At 41.4% G+C, this 20,380-nt stretch overlaps 1 protein-coding gene and 1 pseudogene across 2 annotated transcripts; both read left to right on the top strand.

Annotated features, from left to right (window-relative positions):
- The first annotated feature begins 292 nt into the window (after positions 1-292).
- LOC311365011 (sodium-dependent neutral amino acid transporter B(0)AT1-like) lies at positions 293-6,472 on the top strand (annotated as a pseudogene). The gene is made up of 12 exons: positions 293-508; positions 1,219-1,359; positions 1,466-1,603; positions 1,799-1,980; positions 3,077-3,187; positions 3,671-3,783; positions 3,985-4,113; positions 4,408-4,564; positions 5,278-5,482; positions 5,630-5,789; positions 5,980-6,142; positions 6,278-6,472. The product of its transcript is annotated as a sodium-dependent neutral amino acid transporter B(0)AT1-like (transcript).
- Positions 6,473-8,885: 2,413 nt separating this feature from the next.
- LOC311365353 (sodium-dependent neutral amino acid transporter B(0)AT1-like) lies at positions 8,886-18,397 on the top strand (the record flags this gene model as incomplete). Its single annotated transcript, XM_084484862.1, has 12 exons — positions 8,886-9,093; positions 13,170-13,310; positions 13,405-13,542; positions 13,758-13,939; positions 15,002-15,112; positions 15,592-15,704; positions 15,906-16,034; positions 16,330-16,486; positions 17,197-17,401; positions 17,549-17,708; positions 17,903-18,065; positions 18,197-18,397. 12 exons carry the CDS (start codon positions 8,886-8,888, stop codon positions 18,395-18,397), a joined length of 1,908 nt encoding a protein of 635 aa, XP_084340988.1.
- Between the last annotated feature and the right edge of the window lie 1,983 nt (positions 18,398-20,380).

Below are 20,380 nucleotides of genomic sequence, written 5' to 3'. Positions count from 1 at the left end.
TGCGATAACGCCTGCGATGTGGGAACAGATGACAGCCACCGTGTGCCAAAGGTCACAATTAACGTTCTTTCATTGCACGCGATCAGAACACTCTCCAAGATTAAGTACACCTTTTGAAGACACCCACTTCCTTTATTCTATATTTATCAGTGACAGTGATCAGACGGACCAGTGTATCCCAAAAGAAAACGACTGGCCGAAGACGGGAGGTGAATACAAGGACCAAACAGATGCAAAAATGAGTGTAGGACCTTCTGAAGATACATATTTAATCGTAGATTGAATCGTCGCCATGAGATTCAAGTGGCCCAAGATGAAGCTACCAAACCCTGGTCTGGACAACCGGATCCCCTCCCATCAGGAGCTGGAGCGGATGGAGAAGGAGGAGGTTGCAGACAGGCCCAAATGGGACAACAAAACCCAGTATTTGCTCACCGCTGGACCGAATGGATGACTGCTTCCCCTCCTCACATTCGCTTTAAGCCTTTTATGCAATCTTATAATAAATGTTGGTTCATATATTCTGATGTTTTCATTGATATAAAATATCAATACATCGTTTTGTTATAGTTATTGCATCAGATTGATTTGGATATCAATTTTCATTGCATTTCATTGAGATTGAGCTGAGTACTTAACTTGGAACCGTTATCCAATTTGGCCTAACTTGACCAGAAATTCTAGGATGTTCACTATAAGTGTTTTTTGGCAGCCAAGCATAGCAAATAATTGAAACTCTAACTAAAGCAGCTTGTGCTTTGAATCAATAACTAAAATACACGCGAGAGCTGAGAAGTTCCTTGCTAATCATTTGCACCATGTCGCTAAAAAAACATGGTATTGATGGATCATATAGATGTTTATAGTCTTTCCTGAGGATAAATATAGGCTATATAGAATAAATGTTTGGACACTTTAATGAGGATTCATTTTATCACAATACATTTTTTTTCTTATGAAGCATTGATGTGAACCTCCACACCCCGAGGCCTACATGAAATATGCCCCAAAATATATTTAAAGCATTTTCCATTGTCTTGTCCCTCTTTTATTGGTTTTCTTAAATGTCCTACTGGGTTTGAATAGCCCAAACAAAACAGATTTATAGTAGACACGTATAGCTATATATAGTACAACTTGATTATAACTCCAGTGAAAAGTTGAAATAAAAAATAAATATGAAGTCTACACGACCTTGACTCTATGTGGTGCTTACAGGAGCCTTTATGATTCCCTTCCTCATCCTCTTGGTTCTGGAGGGGATCCCACTGCTACACCTGGAGTTTGCCATCGGCCAGCGCCTGCGGATGGGCAGTGTCGGGTGCTGGAGGTCCATCAACCCTTACCTCACCGGCATCGGTGGGTGGAACAACACAACAGAGGTCGAGAAACACCCGAGAACAAGTTCAAGGAGATTGGTTGGAATATAACCGGCCCTTTTGCTTTTGTGTCCGTGGCGTATCAGGTATCGCGTCAGGGATGACGTCGTTCTTGGTGGGCATGTACTACAACACCATCATGGCCTGGATCATGTGGTACCTCTTCAACTCCTTCCAGGACCCCCTGCCGTGGAGTCAGTGCCCCCTCACCGCCAACGGAACAAGTAGGTGCTCAGCAAGAAGTCTGATCAGGACAGCAGCCTGATCATTGCTCACAGCCACATTCATTCCTACCCCATGTCCCACATTGCAATATAGATAAATAGATAAAAGGTAACATGGTAGTATAATTTTTTATATGATCAAACTTGAACCTTATCAAGCTATTAACCCTCTCGCTCACTCCATACCTGATGCAGGCGTGGTGTCAGAGTGCGCCCGCAGCAGCACTGTGGACTACTTCTGGTACCGAGAGACTCTGAACACCTCCACGGCCATCGACGAGTATGGGGGTCTGCAGTGGTGGATCGTTCTGTCACTGGTGGCCGCCTGGACCCTACTCTACGTCTGCTGCATCCGGGGCATTGAGACCACTGGCAAGGTGAGCGTTTAAATAGCACAGTGTACATTAAAACAATGCTGTCCTCACTTGCTCTATGGCTGAGATAAGGTAAACAATCCCAGAATGCTCCATGTATGATGTATGAGTACACAGTATTGCAAGATAAGACAATAAAAGATTGTTGTTTATTCAACTTGGGTGCTAATAGGAATATTTGATCTTGTTTAATTATTTTATGGTCCAGTTATTCTGCTGCTGTGACATTCAAATGTTCTGTTTGGGATGAATTAAGTTGATCTTATCTCAACTTATCTGTGTGTGTGTGTGTGTGTGTGTGTGTGTGTGTGTGTGTGTGTATGTGTATGTGTATGTGTGTGTGTGTGTGTGTGTGTGTGTGTGTGTGTGTGTGTGTGTGTGGTGTGTGTGTTTTTATCTGTGTGAGATTCAGCAGTGAGGATTTACTTTAGGATTTGGGTCGGTGTGTACCTACCTAGAGCCCCTCTCATGAATAGATATTCTGGGAAATGTGCCCAGCAATTTGCATCCTGAAGAAGTAGGCTAGTAACATTTCAAGATCAATGCCATTGGGCTGTGTTGTGAATGAAAGCAGTAATATTGTCAAGAGAGAAACATTAAGGATTATGTCCGTCTGATCGGACGCTTTCATGTGCAGCGAACAAATCAATACCAGACTCCACTGAGGACGTATTTGAATCCGCAACTCATCTTAACACGGCAATGCTTTTCGGGTGATTCAATAAGAATATAAATACAGCTTATTTTGTATGCAAACAAGCTCCTTTATTCAATGATGGCTAGAAACTGGACCTATTCCGAAAGAAGAGAGCTCCCCTCAGTCCTTAAGTTGTATGGTTGGCATTCATAAGTGTTGCATTGCAGCCCTCTGATGGACTGTCTCTTGGCCCATCTATTCCAGCATTGCTATGCCATGTGTGAAAGGGCTCAAAGCGTAAATGTTCCAGAGTGGAGCTGTGTGTATGGCATGCGAAAATCTCTGTGTCTGGGAAAAAAAAGTGCCTGAAAAGGTTATCCTAATACTTTACCGGATACTGTGTGGGAAAGAAGAATTCACAAGCATTACTGTATCACATGTTTTTCTGTTGCTTATTCGCAGGCCGTCTATATCACCTCCACTCTGCCGTACGTGGTGCTGACCATCTTCCTCATTAGAGGACTGACTCTCAAAGGCTCGGTGGATGGGATCATATTCCTCTTCACCCCTGATGTGAGTACCGCTTTCTAACCTCAAATCACAAGGGTTTGTGAGATCAGGTCTCGAATCCAATAGTTATACTATGCTTTAGCAGAACTACTAGGGTGAGATGGCACAGAGCATGGGCCGGAATTACATCTTGTTTCCTGTTTTATTACAGAGATATTCTACCAAAGAGAACCTTAATTGCACCTATGGGATCTGCCTTTTAGAAGGCAGATCCCCTGCTCCAGCAACATGATTGGTCGTGACAAATATAAAGCGAAAGAAAGTGAAACGCTCTGTTCAATAAGATTTGAGCTTGTCTGCTATCAGACTTTAGAAAATAAATCTAAAGTTTGATTTGTGAGAATACCCAAGACAAAAATGAGGAGTATAACTATCTGAAACTCTGAATTCAGCACAGTACCTGCTGTGACACAAAAATAGAGATTGTTATCTGACCGTAATTCAGAGAGGAATATTACAAACCTTTATATAACTACTCTCTATAAGGTGAACGAGTTGATGAACCCCACTACATGGTTGGATGCAGGTGCCCAGGTCTTTTACTCCTTCTCCCTGGCCTTTGGAGGCCTCATCTCCTTCTCAAGCTACAACTCTGTGCAGTAAGTACGTCAGAATACAACTCCCACTAAACAAAACTACAAATACCATTCACTAAGTTCCAAAATTACATGCAGTCAATTACCACATAAAACTACAGCTCCCATTCTGCTGATCACCACTTTAAACAGACACAGAGGAATGCCTGTCTGGTCACCGGCCCCCTAACATGGGTTGTTTCTTCTTTTTATCTCTGCCGATAGTAACAATTGTGAACAGGATGCCGTTATCATCTCCATTATCAACGGCTGCTCCTCCGTGTTCGCTGCAACGGTCATCTACTCCATCATTGGCTTCAGAGCCACAGAGAAGTTTGACGACTGTGTGGACCGGTGAGTTGAGGAATCACTGCATTCAGACATTGAGCTAAATATTTCCACCACCTTAGTAATTGTATATATTGTGAGTATGTTTATTTAGTTTTGTTATTCAATTTCACAATCATATTTTAGAATGGGTGCTTTTCCAGGCTAATGGAAGGTGGCTTCTGTTACGACCCTCAAGTCTAAGGGATAGAGGGGGTAACATAAAGCCAACCCAAACAGTACAGACACTGGATTTCACAAGTAAACAAAAAGCAGACTACTACTGAAAATATGACCGGCATGACCTGTTTTGTATTTCAGCAACATCTTGGAGCTGACAAATGCCTTCAATTACCCTGAGAACTCTATCACTGACACCAACTACAAAGAAGTGCTGGACTTCTTAAACAGCAGCAGTCCCAGCGTCATTCAAGGCCTGCCTCTTCAAACCTGTGACTTGCAAAGATTACTTAGCGAGGTAAGTCAAATACAATACAGTACAAACATTCAACGTCAATAGGAGAAGGTCAGGATTCTATTCTATTCTATGCAAAGTAAAACATTATTATATAGCTAAGGTAGGTCATTTGGGGAAACATGCCAGAGTAAAAGCATCAATCTCCAAAAAATCCCATTCCTCTCTTCAGGCATCCCTCCAAAGCCACGCCCCCAAAACACTTGACTAGCTCGCTAGCTTAAGCAATAGGTCTGGCTAGCCATGTGTCAGCATTTGCTGTCAGGATATAAAAATAACTCCAAAAATATGACAAAAAATGCTTCTCAAATAAATTGCCTAATCTAGCTTTAAAATAAGTCACAGTGTCGCCTTGTTGCCTCTGTTGGCATAATCTGTCCTAAGAATAATAATTTCTAAATTTCTTCAAAGCCACAGCACTGCTCTGACCCTTAGCTTTAGGACAACAATTTAAATGTTCAGCGATGAAGTTAAGCTTTCACCACAACATTTTTTGGAAAGTATTTCACTGGCATTTCTGATATCTTTCATAACAAAGACAAACAATTATATCGGGTATGAGTTATACCTTGGAATCTAAGTCTAGAATTTATAAACAATCTAGGTCACACTAAATAGCAACAATGATCCACCACACAGAAGCTAAGAATAGTCAGAACTGAGAGAGAATTGAGGGTAAATGACTTGGTGCGGGTCGTGTGGTGTTCACTCTCCAGGGGGTCGAAGGAACCGGGTTGGCCTTCATCGTGTTCACCGAGGCCATCATAAAGATGCCCTTTTCCCCCCTGTGGGCAGTGCTCTTCTTCGTCATGCTCTTCTGCCTGGGGCTCTCCACCATGTTCGGAAGCATCGAAGGGACTGTGGTGCCTCTGCAGGACCTCAACATCCTGCCCAAGAAATGGCCCAAAGAAATCTTAACAGGTGTTACTCATCATGTCTCGGGAGTACACTAGCTGTGGGTTGCCAGAAATTGACTCTTGCTAACCGTTAACTCTTGAAATTTATTTTCTAAGATGCGGCGACTTCTCATCATGTTATGTTGCTGCCGCCGTTTGTTTTTTCTCTCAGGTATAACGTGTTTCGTGTCCCTTGGCCTTGGACTCATATTTGCAACGCGCTCTGGGAACTACTGGCTGGCTCTTTTCGACAGTTTTGCAGGATCCATCCCACTCCTGGTCATTGCCTTCTGCGAGATGTTTTCCGTCATGTACATCTATGGTATAGACAGGTAGGAATCTGGCTATTGAAATATCCAGCCGTGTTCTAAAATACAGCAACAATCTTTGTTGTGTGTTTTACAAGCTAAAGGCTGCATATGTCATAAAGCCTCCAGCCTCCATAAAGTCTCCAACAAGCAAGGCCACATCAATCTGATAGCCTATCTCTTCCTCTCTCCTCCACCTCCCATCTACCCTTAGGTTTAATGAAGACATTGAGTTTATGATCGGCCACAAGCCCAACCTCTTCTGGCAGATCACGTGGCGCTATGTCAGCCCACTGATCATGGCCTTCATCTTTGTTTTTTACTTTGTGACGCAAGTGACCAAAAACCTCACCTACCTGGTGTGGGATGAAGATGTGGTCAGTATTCCCTGAAAAAAAAGAGTGGTTATGTTATCTTGCCTTCACTTGGTTAACATAACATGGGATGATGTTTTCATAAACATATTTATGCATATTTATTTTCTACTTCCTGACTTTCGTTTGAATCCACAGCCGGAATTCCCGACACTGGCTGCACGTCAGTTTCCTGACTGGATATATAGCATGATCTTCATCTTGGCTGGAATACCCTGTTTAGTTATCCCAGTGTTCGCCATCTGCAAACTCATCAAGAACAAGTGCTGCAAGGGGGAGGATCAGGACGCAGTTCCAACAATTTCGGGCAAAATACAAATGAGTGAAAAATGAGGAAAATTGAGAATCCTAACTATTCCTTGGAATTCTTTTAAGCGTGGATTGATGGGCCAAACGTGGACTGTTTTTATTATTGTTCATCTTTTATATATATTATTATTTAATGTTTTCATTGAAAGAAAACATGAATGACATGAATGAAAACATATCATTAGATATTATTTTCATATGGTAATCCAATGTTAAACGTTTTAAATGTTAAATCTTCACCACACCGCATTCAGAGGTCGTAATGTACATGTGCTATAAGAAGCTTATGACAAAGTCATAAGCCAGTATTGTCACGTAAAAAAATATTTCTACTGCAATTTGTTTTTGTATCTATCAGAACATCCACAAATAAAACCACAAATACATATTTAACTTTCCAAATAAATGAAATCTGTCTATTTTGTTGTATGCAATTTGTTGTATTATTACATTAATAATCAAGATTATTAGTCTAATCATAAAATACAAATTATTCTGAAATGAGTAAGCTGAATTGTGGCAGGGTCTGTCGTGAAAATTGTAAAGTTCATTTTAACCATTTACACAAGGGGGCTGGTATACTACAACTGACCAATGTGCAACTTGGTTTAACTGTGTATCACTAATATTGTGGTCCACGCGGGTGACTTCTTGAGAGAGCCAGTAGCCATGAAACTGGTTCTCCCAAATCCTCATATTGAGGATTTGGGAGAACCAAACTCATACTCGATGTGCGAGAAAAGAAAGAATCACTATAATTAGGCTAATAATTTATTTTGTTCAAGAGATTTCAGGTAATGCGACACCTACGCCATAGCATCCCTCTTTGTAACAAATCACACATCACAACAAGGGACGTCTTTCGATGGCCTGAACACATGTGCCATCATGTGGGCAAGATACGTAACAATTCTGTTCAGAAGATTTGCTGATATATGATTACAACTTATTCCACCAAAATTCACTAAAAGTAATACACTAGCAGAAATATGAGGTTAATATTATAGATTTTATTGTGGTTTGGGCAACTGGTAAGGCTGCCCACTGGGCAACTCCCTAGGGAGGTGTTCCAGGCACGACTAGTGGTGAGCAGACCTCGGGGAAGACCCAGGACTAGGTGGAGAGATTATATCTCAACCTGGGAACGCCTCGGGATCCCCGTCAGAGCTGAGCAATGTGGCCCGGGAAAGGGAAGACTGGAACCCCTGCTGGAACTTCTGCCCCCGCGACCTGACCCCGGATAAGCGGTTTGAAGTTGAGATAAGATGAGAGATGACATTACAGATTTTATTCTCAGTGTAAACCGTCTGATCAGGGGGATACATTTCAACATGCACACAATCATTTTGGTTTCCAAAATGTGTGATTTTGTTGGGCGGTGTAATTACTGCATAATAATTCACTCACATACCCTGTGGTGTTTCAGGGGCCTTCATGATTCTTGCTGATCTCCTTCTCCAGCTACAACCCTGTTCAGTAAGAAGTAAACATCTCTTCACTATGCGAGCACGTTATGACTAACGTTTGCTCTTGTCATTGTAATAAGGTAGTAATGCTGAGCTCAACTGTCTACATTTCATCTGCTTGTGTTGTGTATATATTTTGTCAGATTTGGACACGTTCTGTTTCTACATTTGTATACATTTTTATTCATATTACTACACTATACTTCGGGTTAATTTCTTCTGGGATTGATAAAGTACATAATATCTTATCTTGATACAACCTCCATTTTAGATTCAGTTTCCAGATGAAAGCTGCAATAACAAGTTTGCTGTTCCTTTCCTTTTCTACAACTGTGAACAAGACACTGTAATTCTGTCTATTGTCACCGGCTGTACATCTGTCTAAGCTGCCACGGTTGTATAAAGCCCAAAACACAATAAACACTAGTACTAACTAAACGAACATACACTATAACGCAAAGAAATCATGTTTTTGAATTTTCAAATTCAAATGAAAATCTGATATGAAGCAATTGATGAATGCAGTCTGCTTACATTTGTGCTCTGTTAAAGAAATATGATACTGTTTCAGTTTCAGGGTCGCTCTGCAATTATTAACCTACATTTACGTGTGTGCCTCAAGTAGTCTCATAAAGAGCCCCTCAGTCATGGCCCCTATCTAGCTGTATGTTCACTCTCAGTGTTACATACCTTAGGTTCTGTCACATAACCATAGCCATTATAATAACCGTTGTCCCCCCCTTTGGTTGTGGAAACAGATAACAGCCACAGAATGCCAGAGGTTAAAATGATTGCATATGGAGAGAACACCCTCCAGGGTTAATTATGCAGTTATTTATCAGTAACACTGATCACACGGACCAGTGTATCCCAAAAGAAAAACGACCCGAGGACCAAACAGACGCAAAAAGGATAACGAGAGTGTAGGACCTACAAAAGATACATTTTTAATCGTAGATTGAATTGCCGCAATGGGATTCAAGTGGCCCAAGATTAAGCTACCAAACCCTGGTCTGGACGACCGGATCCCCTCCTATCAGGAGCTGGAGCAGATGGAGAAGGTTGCAGACAGGCCCAAATGGGACAACAAAGCCCAGTATTTGCTCACCTGCCTGGGCTTCTGCGTGGGGCTCGGCAATGTCTGGAGGTTCCCTTATCTCTGTCAGAGCCACGGTGGAGGTAGGCTGGGCCGGACCGAATGGATGACTGCTTTCTGCTTCCCAATCCCCACATTCACTCTAAGCCTTTTATGCAGTCTTAGAATAAATGTTGATTTGTATATCCTGATGTCTTCATTGATATAGAAGAATATAGAATAGAATATAGAATACATCTTTAATTGTCATTGCACAGGTACAACGAAATTGAGGTAGAACTCTCACATCAGTGCTTTTAAACTACAAAAAGACATAAGAAGACAAACAGGCAATAGGCACAGTATAAAATTCAATAAGATAAAACTATAAAAACTAAAAATGTTAAACTGTAAAAACAAAAAAAAGTTAAAACAGTTTAAAAGATTATTATTGCACATTACATGTTGAAATCTAGTTTTGGCGTTTATTTATTGCACAGATGGCCCTGGGATAAAAACTGTTCTTTAGTCTGTTCTGCCGTATATGGTCCTGAACCGCCTCCCTGATGGTAGCAATTCAAAGACGTGATGGCCAGGGTGGGATGAGTCTTTGAGGATGCTGTGGGCCCTCTTAAGGCAGCGGCTGTTGTAAATATCTTCCAGGGATGGGAGAGGACATCTGCATATTTTTTGGGCAGTGGTAATGACTCTCTGGAGCCCTATCCTTAATTGTACGAAGATACCGGCTCGGCAGCCCCGCTCAGAGAGCGTGCCGACACCGTCACACACACAATATTGTGGCGACGCACAGAAAGATTGAGACAGGAGCCCAGGGGGGTGTTCCAAGAACGGAGGTTTAACAAACACAGAGTTAACGCTGAACTCTAGGTTGTCCGATCCTGTGCCGACTAACCCAGAGCTGTCGGTTCCACAGCACCGGTTATGAATTAGTTCAATCAACACGGGGTTGGTTAACACAGGGTTGTGCGCGTTCACGGCAAACCTATAAAGACGTGATGTATGGATCATGGAAATCCTGATCAAAATGGCGAAACGGGCCGCATATTTTACCGATCAAGGTAGCCTACTAATTATTCTTTTTCCTCCCTCAGCAACTAAAGAATAAAAATGATGGAAGAAAAGTGTTTTTTTTATTTTTTATTTATTTAAATGATTTCTGCAAATGTGGTCTCGCATCCTTTGTCAGCCCTTACAAACATTTGCGAATGTGTTCCTCCTCGAGGAACGGGTAAAGTGGGGAGGCATCTCTTTGCGCAGAGTGGCTATATTGTGGAGGACGGCGCATGCAACAATTACATCACATGCCCGTTCCGGACAAACTCTTAGTCCACGTAGGCATTGGAATCTGGACTTCAATATCCAGAATGTATTTTCAATCTTAACGCGGGTTCTGCTGTGTGCCAGGTTAAATGTTGTCTGTGGTCCAGGAGCGGGATTAGGGTACGGGGTGATGAGCGTCGGGAGGCATTGATACCCTACCCTCGATCTCCTAGGAGATCCCCATCGAATTGCCCTGCGATCAAATACAAACTTTGAGCTATCTTGCACAAGCACAACAATTATATGAGGTCTATGATATGTTCATAATGCAACGCACCCTGTTGAAATGTATTGCTCACATTGGATGTGTGCCATCAATGCACCCAATTACATTAGGAAATCCTGAAATATAACACCCAGATGAAAAGTCAACAAGGATAATTTCGGAGCCATTTGGGAACACTTAAAGTAGATAATGCTGACCTGCAAGTTGGTGAAACTCCATGAAGTTACGCAACAACCGCTTCAGCGCAAGACAGACGCACGGAGCGGCAGACGGTAGCTTTGCCTATGTGCTCAGCATCTCCTACACTGTACAAAAAGCTACCCGTCGCAAAAAAACGGAAAGCTATGCAAATTGTTTGTAGTGAACTGAGGGCAGATCCACGATTGGTAACATTTGCAATGTAGGGTTGGAGAAGGCTATTTAAATATATCAAAGAATCACGTGAAAAACTATATCTCTCCAGCAAAAAGTCATCCGGAAAGGACAATATGTCGAGCCGTGGTCTAATTAATCTCTCTGTGAATTGCACAAATTATTTGCGCCGGTTTAAATAGCCTACTCTGAGCAAAACCGGGTTATCTTCCAAACTTAACCTGCGCAAAACCTGCTCCGACCAGGTTTGATTGAGAGCATATGTTTCCATAGCAACTTACATGCCGTTATCATTTTGGAACGGAAAACCTAGGGTTGCCGCTAACCCTGGGTTAACTTAGCTGGGTAAGTGATAAAACCGGCTTTGTGGAACACCCCTCAGCAGCACTACACTCCAACAACCCTAACCCATTAATCCCACTTAACTTAACACTCTTAAACCACTCCAACAAATACGATGGGAACGTCTATTCAACTGCAATAGCGAATTCCCATGATCCCCTGCACGGAACCCGAACAGGCGTCCACGGCAGTGGTCGCCACAATATATATTAATCAATCAATCAATTTATTATTTAAAGTGCAGTCTCACCATCGAAATGGTCTCAGAACACTTAAAAACAACAACAACAACAACAACAACAACAACAACAAACAAAAAAAAAAAAACATCCTAGAATGTCAGGAGATATCGAGACATCGTTTTTTAGTCATTCATCATCATCATCATCATCATCATCAATTTTTATTATTAGACTCAAGGTCCATTTTAAAAGACATATAATACAAAAAAATAGTCAACACACATAAACACACAACACACAATGAAAACATTCCCGCCTCTTATAAAAGGCACTTATACCAATGTCTCCAAAGGTATGACTGGTAGCGTACTGCAATATAACTTGGGTTTGACAGCAGCATTATAATTACATTCTTTGAGTCATTAACTCCTGCATTCACAAATAGCTAACTACTCATTGTATCCGATTTCACTGAGTTGTACTTAACTCGGAACTCTTGTCTAATTTGGCCTTACTTGATCTGACATTCTAGGATGTTATGATGATTAACTATCAATAGTTTGTATCAATGAAAAAATAATACACAACAGAGCTGGGAAGTTACTTGGTAATCATTTGCAACGTGTAGTTAAAAAAGCGTTGGTATAGCTGGACCTTGTCATCATATTCATGTCTTTCCTGAGGATAAAAACTATACAAACCAAAGCAACAATCAGACTACAGTTGCCACAGTTATATAAAGAATACATGTAGAAATGTGTGGACACTTGAGGATTAATTTTATCATGATAAAAATATTTATTATGAAGTATAAATTACTATTCATATCAACCTCCATGCCCAGAGGCCTACATGAAATATACCCCAAATAATTTTATAGAATTCCTAGACACGGGTGGATATGAATGTCACATTTTTCATCGTCTTGTCCCCCTTTTGATTGTTTTCTTAAATGTGCAACGTGGTCTGAATAGCCCTAATAAAAAGTATTTACAAACACTAGTGCTATCAATCGATTGAAAATACAACTAATTAATCGCACAATTTGCTGTGATTAATCTTGATGAATCGCTTTTTTTCCTCTTTTAAATTCAAATACTGTCGTTTCATCCTGCGGATGTTCATCCTCCTACCCTCTCACCTTCATACAAAATGTGTATTCTTGACACGATGGTTCCTCATCAGGGTAGATCATAAAAGGTATCTCCTGATGCAATTGGAATGATTTCTCTCAGTCCATTGTCTTCTACAATGGTGTTTGGGTGGCAGTTTCAAGCTATCCAGTTAGCCAAAGCATAAGTTAACTTCTTACTTAACGGTTTCGTTATTCGCCGAGCATCATACTCTTGTAATTCAGATTTGTGAAGCCCTGTAGTTTCGGTTTAAGACAAATGAGTTATGTGGTAATTCAATTGGGAATTGCAAACTATGCAGATTACTTTGGTATTCTCCAAAGATCCGTCGGGCAACTTTTTAAATGTATATTTCCCGCCTAAAACTCATTCTTGTCCTTTCCATCTTTAGCCAGGATGGCTAATGGCCACCGGGTTTGGCGGCACATGTTGTCACAGGAAGTAAACAAAGCTGCGTTAATTGCGTTCTTCATAATTTTGACTGCACTAACAAAAATATATAGCTGTAGTACAACCCCAGTTAAAAGTGAAATAAAAAAATAAAATGAAGTCTACATGACCTTGACTCTACGTGGTGCTTACAGGAGCCTTTATTATCCCCTTCCTCATCCTCTTGGTTCTGGAGGGGATCCCACTGCTACACCTGGAGCTTGCCATCGGCCAGCGCCTGCGGATGGGCAGTGTCGGGTGCTGGAGGTCCATCAACCCTTACCTCACCGGCATCGGTGGGTGGAACAACACAACAGAGGTTGAAAAACACCCGAGGACATTGGTTGGAATATAACCGGCCCTTTTGCTTTTGTGTCCGTGGCGTATCAGGTATCGCGTCAGGGATGACGTCGTTCTTTGTGGGCATGTACTACAACACCATCATGGCCTGGATCATGTGGTACCTCTTCAACTCCTTCCAGGACCCCCTGCCGTGGAGTCAGTGCCCCCTCACCGCCAACGGAACAAGTAGGTGCTCTTCTATGACGACGCTCAGCAAGAAGTCTGATCAGGACAGCAGCCTGATCATCGCTCACTGCCACATTCATTCCTACCCCATGTCCCACATTGCAATATAGATAAATAGATAAAAAGTAACATGGTGGTATCATTTTTTATATGATCAAACTTGAACCTTCTAGATCAAGCTCTTAACCCTCTCGCTCACTCCATACCTGATGCAGGCGTGGTGTCAGAGTGCGCCCGCAGCAGCACTGTGGACTACTTCTGGTACCGGGAGACTCTGAACACCTCCACGGCCATCGATGAGTATGGGGGTCTGCAGTGGAGGATCGTTCTGTTACTGGTGGCCGCCTGGACCCTACTCTATGTCTGCTGCATCCGGGGCATTGAGACCACTGGCAAGGTGAGCGTTTAAATAGCACAGTGTACATTAAAACAATGCTATCCTCACTTGCTCTATGGCTGAGATAAGGTAAACAATCCCAGAATGCTCGATGTATGATGTATGAGTACACAGTATTGCAAGGTAAGACAATAAAAGATTGTTGTTTATTCAACTTGGGTGCTGATAGGAATATTAAAATAAAAAAATCTTTGATCTTGTTTAATTATTTTATGGTCCAGTTATTCTGCTGCTGTGACATTCAAACGTTCTGTTTGGGATGAATTAAGTTGATCTAATCTCAATTTATCTGTGTGTGTGTGTGTGTGTGTGTGTGTGTGTGTGTGTGTGTATGGGACTGAGTAAGTGAGTGAGTGAGAGTATCTCAATCTCCTTCTCTGTCTCTTTTTTATCTGTGTGAGATTCAGCAGTGAGGATTTACTTTAGGATTTGGGTCGGTGTGTACCTACTAGAGCCCCTCTCATGAATAGATATTCTGGGAAATGTGCCCAGCAATTTGCATCCTGAAGAAGTAGGTTAGTAACATTTCAAGATCAATGCCCTTGGGCTGTGTTGTGAATGAAAGCAGTAATATTGTCAAGAGAGAAACATTAAGGATTATGTCCGTCTGATCGGACGCTTTCACGTGCAGCGAACAAATCAATACCAACTCATCTTAACACGGCAATGCTTTTCGGGTGATTCAATAAGAATATAAATACAGCTTATTTTGTATGCAAACAAGCTCCTTTATTCAATGATGGCTAGAAACTTGACCGATTCCGAAATAAGAGAGCTCCCCTCAGTCCTTAAGTTGTAGGGTTGGCATTCATAAGTGTTGCATTGCCGCCCTCTGATGGACTGTCTCTTGGCCCATCTATTCCAGCATTGCTATGCCATGTGTGAAAGGGCTCAAAGCGGAAATGTTCCAGAGTGGAGCTGTGTGTATGGCACGTGAAAATCTCTGTGTCTGGGAAAAAAAGTGCCTGAAAAGGTTATCCTAGTACTGTACCAGATACTGTGTGGGAAAGAAGAATTCACAAGCACTACTGTATCACATGTTTTTCTGTTGCTTATTCGCAGGCCGTCTATATCACCTCCACTCTGCCGTACGTGGTGCTGACCATCTTCCTCATTAGAGGACTGACTCTCAAAGGCTCGGTGGATGGGATCATATTCCTCTTCACCCCTGATGTGAGTACCGCTTTCTAACCTCAAATCACAAGGGTTTGTGAGATCAGGTCTCGGATCCAATAGTTATACTATGCTTTAGCAGAACTACTAGGGTGAGATGGCACAGAGCATGGGCCGGAATTACACCTTGTTTCCTGTTTTATTAGAGATATTCTACCAAAGAGAACCTTATTTCCACGTGTGGGATCTGCCTTTTAGAAGACAGATCCCCTGCTCCAGCAACATGATTGGTCATGACAAATATAAAGCGAAAGAAAGTGAAACGCTCTGTTCAATAAGATTTGAGCTTGTCTGCTATCAGACTTTAGAAAATAAATCTAAAGTTTGATTTGTGAGAATACCCAAGACAAAAATGAGGAGTATAACTATCTGAAACTCTGAATTCAGCACAATACCTGCTGTGACACAAAAATAGAGATTGTTATCTGACCCATTCAGAGAGGAATATTACAAACCTTTATATAACTACTCTCTATAAGGTGAACGAGTTGATGAACCCCACTACATGGTTGGATGCAGGTGCCCAGGTCTTTTACTCCTTCTCCCTGGCCTTTGGAAGCCTCATCTCCTTCTCAAGCTACAACTCTGTGCAGTAAGTACGTCAGAATACAACTCCCACTACACAAAACTACAAATACAATTCACTAAGTTCCAAAATTACATGCAGTCAATTACCACATAAAACTACAGCTCCCATTCTGCTGATCACCACTTTAAACAGACACAGAGGAATGCCTGTCTGGTCACCGGCCCCCTAACATGGTTTGTTTCTTCTTTTTATCTCTGCCGATAGTAACAATTGTGAACAGGATGCCGTTATCATCTCCATTCTCAACGGCTGCTCCTCCGTGTTCGCTGCAACGGTCATCTACTCCATCATTGGCTTCAGAGCCACAGAGAAGTTTGACGACTGTGTGGACCGGTGAGTTGAGGAATCACTGCATTCAGACATTGAGCAAAAATATTTCCACCACCTTAGTAATTGTATATATTGTGAGTATGTTTATTTAGTTTTGTTATTCAATTTCACAATCATATTTTAGAATGGGTGATTTTGCAGGCTATTGGAAGGTGGCTTCTGTTACGACCCTCAAGTCTAAGGGATAGAGGGGGTAACATAAAGCCAACCCAAACAGTACAGACACTGGATTTCACAAGTAAACAAAAAGCAAACTACTACTGGCAATCTGACCGGCATGACCTGTTTTGTATTTCAGCAACATCTTGGAGCTGACAAATGCCTTCAATTACCCTGAGAACTCTATCACTGACACCAACTACAAAGAAGTGCTGGACTTCTTAAACAGCAGCAGTCCCAGTGTCATTCAAGGCCTGCCTCTTCAAACCTGTGACTTGCAAAGATTACTTAGCGAGGTAAGTCAAATACAATACAGTACAAACATTCAACGTCAATAGGAGAAGGTCAGGATTCTATTCTATTCTATGCAAAGTAAAACATTATTATATAGCTAAGGTAGGTCATTTGGGGAAACATGCCAGAGTAAAAGCATCAATCTCCAAAAAATCCCATTCCTCTCTTCAGGCATCCCTCCAAAGTCACGCCCCCAAAACACTTGACTAGCTCGCTAGCTTAAGCAATAGGTCTGGCTAGCCATGTGTCAGCATTTGCTGTCAGGATATAAAAATAACTCCAAAAATATGACAAAAAATGCTTCTCAAATAAATTGCCTAATCTAGCTTTAAAATAAGTCACAGTGTCGCCTTGTTGCCTCTGTTGGCATAATCTGTCCTAAGAATAATAATTTCTAAATTTCTTCAAAGCCACAGCACTGCTCTGACCCTTAGCTTTAGGACAACAATTTAAATGTTCAGCGATGAAGTTAAGCTTTCACCACAACATTTTTTGGAAAGTATTTCACTGGCATTTCTGATATCTTTCATAACAAAGACAAACAGTTATATTGGGTATGAGTTATACCTTGGAATCTAAGTCTAGAATTTATAAACAATCTAGGTCACACTAAATAGCAACAATGATCCACCACACAGAAGCTAAGAATAGTCAGAACTGAGGGAGAATTGAGGGTAAATGACTTGCGGGTCGTGTGGTGTTCACTCTCCAGGGGGTCGAAGGAACCGGGTTGGCCTTCATCGTGTTCACAGAGGCCATCATGAAGATGCCCTTTTCCCCCCTGTGGGCAGTGCTCTTCTTCGTCATGCTCTTCTGCCTGGGGCTCTCCACCATGTTCGGAAACATCGAAGGGACTGTGGTGCCTCTGCAGGACCTCAACATCCTGCCCAAGAAATGGCCCAAAGAAATCTTAACAGGTGTTACTCATCATGTCTCGGGAGTACACTAGCTGTGGGTTGCCAGAAATTACCTCTTGCTAACCGTTAACTCTTGAAATTTCTTTTCTAAGATGCGGCGACTTCTCATCATGTTATGTTGTTGCTGCCGTTTGTTTTTTCTCTCAGGTATAAATTGTTTCGTGTCCCTTTGCCTTGGACTCATATTTGCAACGCGCTCTGGGAACTACTGGCTGGCTCTTTTCGACAGTTTTGCAGGATCCATCCCACTCCTGATCATTGCCTTCTGCGAGATGTTTTCCATCATGTACATCTACGGTATAGACAGGTAGGAATTTGGCTATTGAAATATCCAGCCGTGTTCTAAAATACAGCAACAATCTTTGTTGTGTGTTTTACAAGCTAAAGGCTGCATATGTCATAAAGCCTCCAGCCTCCATAAAGTCTCCAACAAGCAAGGTGTGCCACATCGATCTGATAGCCTATCTCTTCCTCTCTCCTCCACCTCCCATCTACCCTTAGGTTTAATGAAGACATTGAGTTTATGATCGGCCACAAGCCCAACCTCTTCTGGCAGATCACGTGGCGCTATGTCAGCCCACTGATCATTGCCTTCATCTTTGTTTTTTACTTTGTGACGCAAGTGACCAAAAACCTCACCTACGTGGTGTGGGACGAAGATGCGGTCAGTATTCCCTCAATCCCTGGGGGAAAAAAACAATGTTTATGTTTATTTATGGGACATTGAGATATATAACATGGGACACCTGTGGCATATTTATTTTTCTACTTCCTGACTTTCATTTGAATCCACAGCCGGACTTCCCGACACTGGCTGCACATCAGTTTCCTGACTGGATATATACCATAATCTTCATCTTGTCTGGAATACCCTGTTTAGTTATCCCAGTGTACGCCATCTGCAAACTCATCAGGAACAAGTGCTGCAAGGGGAAGGATCAGGCCGCAGACAAAGTCCAAACAATTTCGAGCAAAATACAAATGAGTGAGAAATGAGTGAGTACATGTGCTATAAGAAGTTATTATATGCAATATACTTAAATTATTAGCATTGCTATTTGTTTTGTATCTATTATCAGAACATCCTCAAATAAATGTACATTTATTCAATTTATTTTTTTATTGAATTATTGAATTCAATTTTTTTCATTATTTCAAAATAAAGAAATTAGTCTATTTTGTTGTATGCAATGTGATACTTAACTTTGGAAATAATGAAGACTGATGAATAATGAACTAGACATTATGAGCGAGAAGTTTCAATTCTCTTTTCCGCTTTGGAGCCGACTTGCAATTGATTGAACAATGGGGCTGATTGTCTTACTTACTTTACTTTTTGGAGACCTGCTTACGCGCGGTTTCTATACGTGTACCAACTTTGACAACACTAAGTTGTTCCCCTCGGAATGGTAGAAATCCTTTTTTTTTCCATTATAAAAAATAGCTAGCTGAGCACCTGCAACAGTGGTTATTTAAAATTGACCCAGTAAAATAATTTTGACAGCTATCAAAAAAAAAAGTTACATATTACCTAAGAGGTCCTTGATGGGAACACCAAATTGTAGACCTCTAGAGTGGAGCCGCAGCGGCCTTGAAATTGGTCATAATCAAAAACAAAGTTATGTTCGGGCAGTATTAAGGAATATTTGGTCCAAATTGTGGGTCAGTTTTTACAGTTTCTGCAAGGTTTTCCAAAACGTGCAAGGTACAGCAAAATCCATCACGACGGATCTTATGGGTCCATATGGCAAAAAGACTGAGCATGTCAAATAATGCCCAGAAAGCAAGTTTCTTAAGTTCAAGTTTCATTATAACAAGCACAACCACCAAAATTGCTACTATGTGTTAATCGCTAGTTAGCGAACATGCTAACTAGCGATCTTGACAACATTGATAGTTCATGACAGTACTGGACATATTTCCATGTCCCATTCCCCCCCCCCCCCCCCCCCCCCGATGGCATTATCATTATTCTGTTTAATGTAGACATTTTTGTTATAACATGGATAACAAGCACAACCACAAAATTGCTAATAGTCGCTAATCGCTAGTTAGCGAACATGCTAGCTAGCGATCTTTATGATGGTTCATCATGACAGTACTGGACATATCTCCATGTCCCAACAACAATGATATCCATATGTTCCATGTTCTAGGGACTCTATATTGAATATAAGCTTTAATTACCAAGTAATGCAATAGTTCGTTTTTAAAATGCTTATTAGCATTGAGAATGCTTGATCAATGTGATGTAGTTTTTTTTTTTGTTTTTTTTTTACAAACCAGTGTCTTATTTCATTTATTTTGGTAGAGATAGATATATATCTTTCTATGTATTTATTTATTATATATTTTACATAACATGTGGCCATATCACCCAGTTCTGCCATAAAATTCCTTCTAATTTGTTATGTTTTCTTTCAGGAGATCATTGAGGCCACTGCCAGCACAGAGCCCAGCCCTCCACCTCAGGCACCATCCCCTCCACCTCAGGCACCTCTTCTACATTGGTAGCCCAAAGCCCCCCAACCCCTAGGAAGAAAGAAAGATGAACCACCCACTGATGGTTTATGTATTATCTTTTGGTCCAATGTTCAATGCAAAATAAAGTGCAATATTGCAGTTTCTAACAGATTGTGCATGAATAATATTCCTTTCTAATCATACCACGTTTTTCCATGTAGATACAGTTGAATTCCTAAGACATTCAAACTAAGCAGTACAATTCCAGAGACAGATATTGTATCAAAAGATTTATTCAGAAATTAAAGTAAGTGAAAAAAAAACTTTTACACATCCCGGAGACAAGCAATAAGCAGCCTCTGCAGACCATGCATGGTCCTGCAAGTCCTGCTCCTGCTCTGGTTCCAGCTCCAGCTCTACGTTGAACCACAAACGCAGGATGGCCACCTTTACATTTAACTTGCAGTACGACGGACGACAGGTCTGGAAAAGGAAATAAAATCACATAATTTAGTC

The sequence above is a fragment of the Micromesistius poutassou genome (assembly GCF_964030765.1).
Source record: "Micromesistius poutassou genome assembly, chromosome: 20".
NCBI lineage: Eukaryota > Metazoa > Chordata > Actinopteri > Gadiformes > Gadidae > Micromesistius > Micromesistius poutassou.
The sequence above is the reverse complement of the archived record's forward strand: the minus strand, read 5'-3'. Positions and strand labels throughout refer to the sequence as shown.